This window comes from Tenrec ecaudatus, chromosome 13 (genome assembly GCF_050624435.1).
Source record: "Tenrec ecaudatus isolate mTenEca1 chromosome 13, mTenEca1.hap1, whole genome shotgun sequence".
NCBI classification, from domain to species: domain Eukaryota; kingdom Metazoa; phylum Chordata; class Mammalia; order Afrosoricida; family Tenrecidae; genus Tenrec; species Tenrec ecaudatus.
In genome coordinates, this window is record NC_134542.1 from 38,110,631 (window position 1) to 38,123,414 (window position 12,784).

Genomic DNA, 12,784 nt, shown 5'->3' on the forward strand with positions numbered 1-12,784 from the left:
GTATTAAAAAGTTGTGGGCAATCCTGGGGGTGTAGTGGATGAGGTGGGCTGTGATCTGCATGGCTGGCAATTCAAAGCCACCAGCAGCTCGGGAGAGACTGGGCTTTCTACTCCTGCAATCAGTTACAGTCTCGGAACCTCCCCAGCGGGTTGCTATGAGTCAGCACTGACTCAACAGTGAGTGGGTGAGTGTGAGCAACTCCAAGGTGCAACTATTGTAGCCATGAAAACTGAAAGACATAGGATACAATGAGTCCAATGGGCCGATGGGCCGCACAAATATCAGCCTTCACAACCCCAAGGCCAGAAGAACTGAAGAGGGAACTCGGCTACCACGACCAGCTGCTGTGAAAATGACGCCCTGGGGAGGTCTTCGATAGACAGGGCGAGAAATATAAAACTAAATCCCAAACTGTAAGCGACCACGCTGACTGGTCGGTAGAGACTGATGGAACCCCAAGACTTATAGCCCTTAGCTACTCTTCATCTCTGGAACTCACAGAGAAAGAGGAAAGCAATGATGATTATTTACCAATAAAAGGAAAAGAAAACATGTTTGCTAAAGGAGGCATCCCTTGTGGGGTGTGAATGGTCCAGGGCGTGGCTCCTACTATTAAAAGGCTGGCGGTTTGAGCCCATCCGTAGGTGTCTGGGAAGAAAGGTCTGGTTATCTACTTTGAGAAGGCTCATCCGTTGAAAGCCATCTGGAGCACTGCTGGGCTCTTCAGCGTTGCCCTGCGTCACCCAGAGGGCTGCCAGGAGTCAGAGCCAACAGGTTCTTCTGTGGTTTGATGTTTGTTTTTGTTTACGGAGGGAGGGAACATGATGAGAAAGATGCGTTCTTACAGAGAACAGCTTATTTGAATTCTGAGTCCGGATCGTCGGTGCTGTGCTCCAGGACCAAGATGCCTGGTCCTTGGTGTCCACCTGGGTTGTGTCCTTACCTTTTCTGGAGGAAGGCCACATTTGGCGGCCACGGCCGTGATGCAGGCCTCTGTCACCAGGGTCCCTTGTGGGAAGCCAAACCCACGGAAGGCTGTATTGGACGGTAAGTTGGTCAGGCACGCACGGCTCCGGAACCTGAGGTTGTGGATTTTATACGCGTTTTCCAGCTTTAATGTAAGGAATTCTGCTACCTAAAATACAAGGAGATGTTCACGTATGTCGGACACCGCTCTGCTCTACTACCCTCCCTGCCTCCCCCCTACCAGAAAGATTTGAACTGCTGTGGGGTTCATTCGCTACTTGAAGAGACATGCTGGTTCTGGACTAATGGTGACCTTCACATTCTAGGCTGCTTTCCAAGGCCCGTACCATCTCCGACTCATCCAGCGTGCATCCGCCGTTAATGTAGCACTCGATGTCCAGAGCTTTGATCCGTCCGCTGTTCATGAAGCCCACCTGCCAACACAGGAGGGACCGATGTGTTTGTGATTTCCACATCAAGCGGCAGCGGCAGCCCAGGGTCACATGATGCAGGCCCCCACCCAAGAGAAGCCTCTTCCCACCAGCTGCGCAGTCCGTCTGGAGTCCTCAAGCCCTGGCTTGCCTCCCCACATAGAATTGTTACCCTCTTCTTCCTCAGTCTTGGAAGATTCACCTTCATTCCCCACCTGGCTTTACTGACTTTCCTTCTAATTGAGTCTGTGGTTCCCTGCCTGTGGAAGAGGCTCTAGCAAGCCAGTTGGCGGGTAGGCGTGGGTAGGAGCCCGAGTATCTTGTTGGGAAAAGCCTCTGACGCAGAGGTCTGGGAACAGGGCGCACGGATGGCCCTGGGAGGCTCAGGCAACAGGAGCCAGGCCGTAGTTGCTATTCTGGGATCACTTTAGGGGGCCTTCATTTCTCTCACGTTGCCACCTTCTCCCACCCCGTCTTGTCTGCACAGTCCAGAAGGAACCGAAAAACCCTACACCTTTGTGTAAAAAGGCCTAGGCACCCCTGGGTGGGATGAAGGCACCGTTAAGCAGCTGGCTGCTAACGAAGGCTAAGGATTTGCGAGCGCCCCCAGAGACCTGGCACATCCCACTTCCAATAAGTCAGCCCCAGCCCCGCCCTACACACAGGAGTTGGAAGTGACTTGATAGCAACTGTTTGTTTGTTTCTTCTCCGTTTTATTTTATTGTCGTGCTCCAATAACATTTGCCGATCCCTTTCTGAAAACGGGGATAAGTTTGTTTGGTGGTAAGTGTCACCGACTCTAAGGGAAATATTGACCAATAAATCACAGGACACTTTGAAACTGTAGGAAAATCCCCAAACTCAGAAGTTGTGGTCATTTTGACAAGTGGAGGGTAAAGTTGATCTTTGATGGATCATGAGGAAGGGTTTGCTGGCTCTCTATCTCTCTCTATCTCTATAGTTATCTCTACAGTACTGCAGTCCTCACTGCCATCCCTGCTGACTCACATGGATCCTATGGGCTAGATTAGGACAGTCCCGGGGTCTCTGCGTTTGTACATCTTTACGTAGAAAGCCTCACCTTCTCCCCACAACCTGGCTGGTGGTTTTGGATTGTTGATCTTTATTAAATTATTTAACGTGGGCTTGCAAAGAATGTCGAAGAACCTATTTACACATAGCCATCTATTATGCTCATTTACAAACGGTTCTGAATAACCAAGCAAAACTTATTAGTTAGGTTTGAATGAGATTATACTTTTAAATTTATTCAGAAGTAAAAGCATATTTACTTAAACATAAATTTTGGACTTTTTAAGAAGTCTTATTTTCTTTGCTATTTTGGTGCCACAAACCCCACTGCCTATGGAGCAGATGAGGACTGTCCTTTTGGGTGTCTGAGACTGCCAACTTACATGGGATCAGACAGCCTCATCTTCCTCCTGTGGATTAGCTGGTGGGTTTAAATGACCCACCTGTGGTTACTAGCCCAATGCTTAACCACAGGACAACCAGGGCTGCTTCACGACTGTTCTAGTTACCCAAACACAAATAGTTCGGAATGAGTATTAGTTTCTCAACAGTTTCTCAACTGTGGTCTAAAGTTTCATCCAGTTATACAAACAGATCTTGCAGACCACAAACCCAGCTCAACGACCACCATGACAGCACCAACAGCCGTAATCAGCAGTGCCTCCAGGTACATTGCACACCGGGAGTATTCATTTCTACGCACACGAAAGCAAAGCAAATAACCCATTCAATGTCCACTATGACTCCTTCCCTTTCTAATTATACACACGACTAATGCACGTGGAAGAAATCAAGCCAATTGCCTGAGCAATCTAGGCAAGATAGGAATCGAGTCATCTAGGGCAATGACCAAATCAGATGGAAAATCTAGCTTTCTGTATACTGTAAGCAATTCCCAAATGAAGTAGGTTTGATATGGAAATATTCCACACTATCCTGTAATGTTCAGTCACAAATTTGAAAAGTAGGCCTGGGAAACCTGTGAGAGCTGGAACTCGCCGGGACAACCTCGTTTTTCCCGGTCTCAGAGGTTTTCTGTAGGCAGCCTTACCACTTTTCTCTTGCTCTCCATTAGCCAGAAGCAGCTGAGTTTTCTGTGCCAGGTTTCCACGTACAGAGGTTCTGGCCTTTACAGGTTTAACGGTATTGTCAACTCACCAAACTCACTGCCACTGAGTCCATTCCAAACCCATTCTGATTCATAGTGACCCTGAAGGGCAGGGTGGAACTGCCCCTTCGGGTTTCTGAGATTGTAGCTCTTTACAGGAGTAGAAAGTTCATCTTTCTCCCAAGGGGCGGCTGGTCGTTTTGAACGTCTGATCTTGTAGTTAGCAGCCCAGCGAGTAGCCACTATACCACCGGGCTCCTATATTGTCAATTAGACCCAGCAAGCACTCTTTTTTTTAAATAGCGTGATCATTGTAAAATAAAAAAATGCAATGAATGTGGTTTGAAAGGATTTCAAATCATTTCATTACCTGGCATATTCTTTTTCTTTTTAACTCCTTCCAACACAGATTTATTTGTTCTTCTAGCAGCTCACGGTATTTTTTTTTAAAGATCATTTTATTGCTGGATCATACAACCCTTATTGAAATCCATCCATCCATCCATCCATCCATCTATCCATCCATCCATCCATCCATCCATCCATCCATCCATCCATCCATCCATCCATTGTGTGTGCATTTGTTGCTATCATCATTTTCAAAACATGTTCTTTCTACTTGAGCCCTTGGTATCAGACCTAGCATATTCTTTTACCCTAGCAAAGACCTTTTGTGAAATGCTCAAAACCATTTGGGAGAAACACTGGTCGATCTGACTATGCTGTTCAACTGGCCAATTGTTTTCTAACCATTTCTACAAAACATTTCTAAACCTGCAAAATATTTTTATAAACAAGAAGTCTTGCTATAAAAATATTTGTAGCTTTTTTCCACTGTTCTTTTTGTCTTTGAGGAAACACTGACAGAAATAAACCCTTAATTCTTCATGGAATGTTTTTATTATTATCTGAAATTGTATTTTTATCATTGAACTTCTTATGAATTTTTCTCTGTATTTATTAAAAGTTTCTCACAACATGATATAAGAATTCATCATCAAATAGTTTGGATGCTAATGCTAGTGTTTCCTTTCAGAATTTATCAAAATTAAAATAACAGGGAAGGACAAATCCAGTCATAAAATGAGACATTAATGAGTTCATTTTTAATACTCACTTTGTATTTTCCAAATAATGGATGTCTTCCTCCAGTTATTAACATATCATCTTCTCGATCAAGAACAAGACGAATGGGGCGACCCGTTCTAAAGAAACACATTTTAATTAGCCAGTTTCTCCATCCCACCCATCTATTCCCTATCTACCTGTTCACCCTGCTATTTATACATCCTCTCACTTAACTATATACCCATCCATTCATCTGTCCTCCCACCCATTTATTCACCCACTCACTCACTCACTTATCTATCCATCCATCCCTTCATCCATCCATCCATCCATCCATCCATCCATCCATCCATCCATCCATCCATCCATCCCTATAGCCATCTACTCACTTATCCATCCATCCCACTTATATTAGTTCCTACAATGTGCTTGATTGATGATTTGAATTAAGATATGACTAAATCACCATTGTTTTAAGTGAGCTAAAACTCAATGGTTAGAGATCCAGCTGATGAGTTTAATGTCACATGACTGTAAATTTGTGTTCTTAAGGTTTTGACTTTGACCTTCACCTTGGTCAGTCATTTTGCACCACTGGCTACAAAGGAGACAAAAAATGAACTCACTGCCATCAGATTCATGCTGATTCATAGTGACAGGGTTGAACTGCCTTTGTGGATTTCCAAGACTGTAACTCTTTATAGGAATACAAAGCCAAAAATCCAACCTCACTGCCTTTGAGTGGATGCCAACTCATAGCACCCCTATAGGACAGAGTAGAACTGCCCCTGTGGGTTTCTGAGACGGTATCTCTTTATGGGAGTAGAAAGATCCTTCTTTTTTACAAGGCTGGTGGTTTTGAACAGCTGACCTTGTGGTTAGCAGCCTAATGAGTAAACCACTAGGTAACTATAGTCGCCAAAAAAATGAATACATATCAGAAAAGCCAGCCAAGGCCCAACCAGCAAAGGAGTGAACTTCCAAGGTTAAGGTTAGCCTGGGAGGCTCTGAGGTGAAGGGAGGCAGAAGACGGAGAATGTTTCTTTTGCCAGCCCATCCTATCCTGGGGCTGTGGGTAGGAGGTAAATGTTGGGGAGCAGGCACCTCTTCCACCACCCGGTCAGTCTGTCATATTGTGATGGCTTGAATGCTGCTGTGCAGCTGGAAGCGATGCCATCGGTATTTCAATCACCAGCAGTCACCCATGGTGGACAGGTTTCAGTGGAGTTGAGCACTGTAACAATTGTGAAATGGCACAGGCCTGAGGAGTGTTCCATTCTCTTATACAGGGGGTTGTGTGAGTCACAGCTGACCGCTAACAACGATCTCCTCCTTGGCAGGATGACTTGCCACAAACTGGCCACCTTCCCCTGGAGTTCAGGGTTGGGGCAGTAAGATATGAGCAATAATAACACTATTTCTTTTTATAGCCTAGTATTAATCTTTTCAAAGTCCTTCTGTGTGCTGTAACTCTAGGGGAGTGGGAGGGTAGATATTATTATCTATCATTTACTATTACAGAAAGAGAGGCAGGAGGCTGAGTTGCCTAAGGTCACACAGCTCATTGTGACAGCAGCCGTGGGGCTCTCAGGCTTTGCTTTCACCCCTATACCACCTACTATTATTCCCAAAGCACTTACTTCAAAGAACCCACAGCTGCAATAGCCGCGAATGTAGCTGGTCTTCCCACTTTCCCCCCGAAGCCCCCACCGACTCGCTTCACATGGCAGGTAATCCTGTTGATGGGGATGCTGAGCGTGGAGGATACTGTTTTCTGTAAAAGGAGGATCATGGGAAGGTTTTACAAGAGCCAAAGAGCCAAGGAGCTTTGTGTTTCCTGAAATATAGCATCACAGTCGAACTCCTTCATGCCTACTGTTGGAACACACACAAACAAGCAAAAATTGAAAATAAAAAAATTGAGATGGTCTGAATCTATCTTGTATCATTCACCTTCACGGAACCACCATTCCTGCTGAAGGGGAACTGTCAGGACTTCCTGGATTCCTCTCAGAAGCTGGATTCTTAGCCAAAATTCCAGACTCAGCTCAGACCCAGGGAGGTGAAGGAAAATATATATAAACACTAAAACTGAGAACATGTTGTGACCAGGAAAATGAAAATGTGCCATGAAGTGATGTGTTGATGGCAAAGTTTATCTGTAATGAATTTTTTAAGAGAAAGATCAAATTACAAACAGATTTCAGTGTTGTCATCCAATCACAGAATCCATTGAACTATGATACGATGACCATTGTCTTTCAACCTAAATGGCTGTGGCTGGTCTTTTATTTACTCGGGAAGACCAGGGGGTGAGATGGGGTGTGGAGGGTGGCTGGGTGGGCTCCTGGCACCTTAGCTGCTTTACTGACATCCAACACTCCTTGGATCCTAAGTTTCTAGAGGCAAAATGACTGCCCACTGAGGGGCTGTGGGGATCAACTACCATGATGGAGGTAGGAGGTTGGGGGTATAGGGATGACCCTGGACCTCACCTGCACGTGGGCTGCATCCTGTGTTGACACATAAATGTCCAGCTCATGGTCTTCTGTTTTTGGAATCACAAGCACTCTCTGTGTTTCCATGTAGAAGTGTTCCTGTCCGCCAACATGGACCTCTCCTGTTAAGCAGAAGCACAAGGGAACTCCCGAGTTCAGAAGCACAAGGGAACTCCTGAATACAGAACAACTAGGTTCCATTTGATCCAACAACCTGGCAGTCTGTGATGCTCACCCTCCCAGCATGATCCCTGAAGACAAAGCAGGTGAATAAGCAAATGTGATGAAGAAAGCTGATGGTGCCTGGCTACCAAAAGATGTAGCATCTGGGGTCTTAAAGCCTTGAAGCTAAACAAGAGGTCGTCTAGCTCAGAAGCAACAAGCCCTCATGGAAGTAGCATACAGCCAGTGCCAACAGGAGGTGTCCATGGGATAAGTTAGCAGGCATCAGAAGATCCAAAAAAACAAACAAACGTATTGTTGATAATGATGTGGGTTGGAGCAGAGACCAAAACCATCTGTAGACAATAGGACATCCTCTCTCAAAAGGGTCGCAAGTAAGGGATGAGTCAGCCAGGGTGCAGTATAGCCCTGATGAAACACAATATGCCTCTGGTTCTTATCTTCACTCCCCACTATCATGACCCCAGTCTTGCCTTTCAGTTCTGGCTACACCGGAGCATGTACACTGCTACAGATGAGAGCTTACAACACACGGAATCCAGGTCAGATAAACCCCCCAGGAGCAGAGATCGAAGTAATGATACCAGGAGGGTAGGGTGGAAAGGCGGGAAGGTGGGGAGGAAGGGGGAACTGATCACAATGATCAACACATCGTCCTAGGGGGACAAACAGCAGAACCGTGGGTGAAGGGAGATAGCACGGTGCTGTAAGTTTGAAAATAATAATAATTTTTAATTTATCAAGGGGTCACGTGGGTGGGGGGGTGGGAGAGGGAAGGAGAAAAGAGGAATTTATACCAAGGGCTCAAATAGAAAGTAAATGTTTAGAAAATAGTGATGGCAACATATGTTCAAATACGCTTGACACAATTGATGTGTGGATTGTTATAAGAGCTGTAAGAACCCCCAATAAAATTATCTTTAAAAAAAAAAGAACTAAGTTCCATTTCTCAGTCTGTTCTCAACTAGCCAAGATCTTAGAAATTTTCCTTCTCTTGATTCTGGCTTCTTACCTTTCAACAACATATGTATACACGTCTGCAAAAAGATAGAAGAACATAACAGAAATCTGTCAAAGTGCTAAGCCTTTAAAGGATGATCTTTCTGAGCGGGAGTACATACTCCTTCTGTCCAGCTTCAGTAGGATTAGGCATAAGCCAAAGCGCCAACCCACTGCCACTGAGTGAGCTCCGACTCTGTAGGCCAGGGCAGAACTGCCCTGTGGGTTTCCAAGGCTGTAAATCTGACAGGAGCAGAAAGCTCCCTCTTTTTCCCACAGAGCAAAGGGCAGATTCAAACTGCTGACCTTACCATTTGCAGCCTACTTCATAACTCACTACGCCACCAGGGCTCCTTAGAATTAGGCACAGGTTCTACTAAGTATCCGGAGCAGCTTACCTTCTACAATTTGATCCACTTTTTCAAATGCCTCCTCAATGTTTCCTTGTTCGAGTTTTTTTTCAGGGCATAGGAATGAATTGTGTTTTATGGCATCCTGAGTGACAGGGGAGAACAGAGCACAAAAGTTGATTCTTCGTACTGTTTCTTCCATCGGACATTTTTTCCACAGCTGGTCACACCCTCCCTGAAAATGGCTGTCTACTGAAATGTGGAAGAGTCTTACAAGCCAGAGAGTCCTGGGGCCTCCCGCAGAGAGGAGATGCCAGGGAGGGTGTCTTCTTGATTGATAGAGAAAAGTAGCAAGGATATTAGTGAGACTTTGAGAGGGCAACTAGGGGACCCCGGAGACTAGGCCCTTAGTCATCCATCCTCCAGGTCTGGAAGCGAATTCACCCCGGGGTAGAATAAGTGACCAGTTAATGTGTAAAAGGCAACATTCACCCCAGGACAAATTTCAGCGGGTTAGGGAAGAAGGAGGGATGGGAACAGGAAGCACAGAGAGGAAGTGGGCTGAGTGTTGAGGGTACATGGAAAAGACTGCAACGGATGACATGGAACCAAATGTTCGTGTGAACTGTGGAAAGTAAAACTGAGGATCTGCTTGGAAAACCTTTACCCATGTAACTACTAAAGTTTTCCATTTTCAAAAAGAAGGAAGCTGTGTTCAGAACTGAGTCCTGGGGGTGGGGGAAGGTAGGTGCTGCGATGGTCTAGGCTGAGAATTCCTCCCCTCCAAGAACAGTTGATAAATCCAAATGCATTTTAGGTCAGGTTCTGGGCCCTTTAGTTTTGCCTTTTCCCTGGATAAAAACACAGGTTTTTGACTAGTTAGGTCATGGACAGGAGCCTGTAGCTTAGAAACCTGGAAGAACTGAAGCTGTGTTGAGGGAGAGGATATAAGGCCTTATGTGGGAAACTAACATTGAAGGAAATGTGATGAGGACTCTATTCCCTAACTCATAACAGAGAGAATCTAGAAAGCTGGCATTACACGGTAGGAAAGTCTCCACTTTGGTAAGTTAGAGGTGAAGTCCAAGTACATGATCCTGCTTTAAGTCTCATTCCACAGATTTTCTTCTGAACAGCTCTGCTGCCTTAAAGTGAACACATGGTTGATTAGATCTCCCTATAGAAGCAGACATCCTTTTCTCTCTCCCCACTGCCACCCATCCCCCTTTGTACCTTCCCTCAATGCAGGTATTAGGTTTCCTCACCTGTGAGCTCAGGGACCTTAATGTAGAGACCACCCACTTTGGGATGCATGTAACTACTGAATATGCATATCTTAAAGCTACTTAAAATGTCCCAAGAGCGTAAAGACTTACTCTCACTTCTCCTAGTTTCATGTGGTCCATCCAGAGGAGCTGAGGTGAGCATGCTGTGTCTGACTCCTTTATTTCACTCTCTCTATCTTTCTTTCCCTCTATGACTTTACTATAATCTTTATACCATATATACTTGAGTATAAGCCAACCCGAATATCAGCCGAGGCAGCTACGTACTTTTACCTTTAAAACTTCATTAAAAATGTGCTGAAAAACTCAACTTATACACGAGTACATACAGTATATGATCCCCATACATTTGCGCCTTTTGGCCCTTTGGTTGTTGGAGGCTGTTTCCTCTGACACCCTAACGTGTCTCTGAGGCACAAAAGCCCAACTGACATTTTTGGAGGTTTGTTCATTGTTTTTGCTTTTGGACACCTGACCCGGGTCTTGCCAGCCCTTTCTTCAATTTTTTTCCCTAACAGTCATTTGCACCAACTCCCGCACGGATACACAAGCCATTCCATCTGAGGTTCTGTGGGTGGAGCCTACAGGCAGCCGGTCTTTGGTTAGCCGTTAGAGCCCGTGTGCTCTTGCTTCAGAATGGCACCGTGCTCTGCATCCTTAGGGTTTCACCAGCCTCGGACCCTTCTTGCTGGTGGTGACCTTAGAAGTGGTAATGACAGGCGCAGCTAACACTCGTTGAGTGTTTGTTTTGTGTCCGGCACGGCCCTGCATGCTTTATATGCATCCTCACACTAATTCTGTGAGGATCTTCATTTTCCAGCTGAGGAAACTGAGGGCAGAGAGGTGAAACATGCTTTCTCAAGGCTGCCTGGAGAATGAATTCTTTTTGATTTTTTTTCTAACTAGTTTTATTTTGTAAGTCAGGACACTGAGACATAATAGCAGAGTGATTATTAAAACATGCTTTTAAACAAACTTATAAATAACTAAACAAGCTTCTCCTCAAACATTTATTTGAAGCTTAACTTTGACTGCAATAAACTTTTAAATGTTCGTTCAACTAATTATTATTAATTAATAACTAATTTAATTATTATTAATTAAGACTTGTTGCACATTAGTCATTGTTTTCGTCATCTAGTATTGATAACAACAATGTATATGGCCACATGTATATGGCTTTAACAAAAATAAGCACATTCCTTCAGAGGGTACAAAAAGCTCATTGCTGTTGAGCTGGTTCTGACTCAGGGGACCCTGGAGGACAGAGTGGAACTGTCCTCATGGGTTTCCAAGACGATACATCTTTAGGGAGTAGAAAGTCTCATCTATGGAGAATACGTTCTTAAGTCACCCTTCAAGCTCAGGCTTAGTGTTCAAAAAATGCTTTCCCTAATGAATATAGTTTTAAAACATCCGAAAATGGTAAATATAATTAATTTATTAAATTTTCTGCTACATCAAGGTTTCCATAACTTACCCTGGTACATCATACATGTAAAAATACGCCTATTTCCATATCGCAAATGTGTTAGAAGACAGTGTAGCCTTATTATAAAATGAACTTGTATTTGATGTGGCATGCCACTATTGATGGGTTGTTAACACATGGTCAGTGGTTCAATCCCACTAGCCACTCCTTGGGAAGGATTTCTGTCCTATCGGGTCTCTATGAATAGCAATGGGTCTTGAGTTTAACGATGTACCAAGCACCATTTTGAATGTTTTGTATTTATTTACTTATTTATTTAATTAAAAGATTATTTTATTGGAGGCTCTGACCGTTCTTGTACCAATGCATACAATGACTCACTTATTATTTTGACACCCTGGCAGATGAGGATCCTGTGGCACAGAGTGGTGAAGGAACTTGCCTAAAGTTATACAGTAAGTGTAGTGTCATTCTAGGACTAGGTTCTATTTTAGTTTTTTGACCATGTTATATATTAGGACTATGCTTTTAACTACTGCATTACCCTGTACAATGTCCTATACATAGTCATATGAGTGAATGGGTGAATAGATATGGCACATGAGATAAATTTCTTGCTTTTGTTCATATTATACAGGTTTGCTGGCTTTGAGCATACTCCCCCTTTGAGAGAACTCTGGATCTCTAACCATTCTGAATCCCAGGATATTTCATGAGTGTGACCTCTGGGCTACTGCCTGGCAATTGCCACTTCCCCCGATAACAGCGGGATTAGAATGAAAAAAATCCCCAAACCCACGTTAAAACCAGGAGAATGAAAAAAATCCAAAAACCCACGTTAAAACCAGGAGTGCAACCCAAGGCAGAGAATGAGTCGAGAAAATGAATTCAAATTGCTATAAACTTGACAAATGGAAATGTGGAGCTGAAGTTGACTTGGTTTAGAGAACTAAAGAGCCATGCCATTTAAGATAACTGAGCAATATTGAGTGTTGAGCAGATTGTACTTGATAGAGTATCTGGCATTGAATTTGGGATGACTGCATGGAATACTAGGTTGCATCCTATGCTTCCCAAATCCTTGGCACTCAAGAATGTGACCTCATTTGAGATTAGGGTCTTTGCAGATGTAATGAAGGGTTCATGGGATACGATCTTCCTGGACTGAGGATGGCTCTACATCCAATGATTGGCATCTTCAAAAGAGAAAGGGCAGGGAGAGTTGAGACATAAAGATACGGAGGGTGGGAGCAGGGGATGTGGAAGCCATCTGAAGACAGAGGCAGAGAAGAAAGTTATGCTGCTACTAGCCAAAGATGCAGGGAGTCTCCAGCAAGCAGAGTCTCTCCTAGAGTCTTCAGAACGAGTGTTGATTTCGAATGTGTGAGAATAAAGTTGTTGTTGTAAGTCACCGAGTTGGTGGTAACTGG

The 12,784-nt window shown here is 44.2% G+C and overlaps 1 protein-coding gene across 1 annotated transcript in view; it reads right to left on the reverse strand.

The window, feature by feature from the left end:
* LOC142423836 (aldehyde oxidase 2-like) overlaps nt 1-12,784 on the reverse strand; it is a 95,373-nt gene that overhangs the window by 30,120 nt on the left and 52,469 nt on the right. Inside the window, exons 20-25 of the mRNA XM_075528945.1 lie at nt 8,685-8,781; nt 7,102-7,226; nt 6,247-6,380; nt 4,656-4,743; nt 1,315-1,401; nt 945-1,136 (exon numbers count right to left, since the gene is read on the reverse strand). Of these exons, the coding sequence (XP_075385060.1) occupies nt 945-1,136; nt 1,315-1,401; nt 4,656-4,743; nt 6,247-6,380; nt 7,102-7,226; nt 8,685-8,781 (723 nt within the window). The remainder of the gene's footprint in view (nt 1-944; nt 1,137-1,314; nt 1,402-4,655; nt 4,744-6,246; nt 6,381-7,101; nt 7,227-8,684; nt 8,782-12,784) is intronic.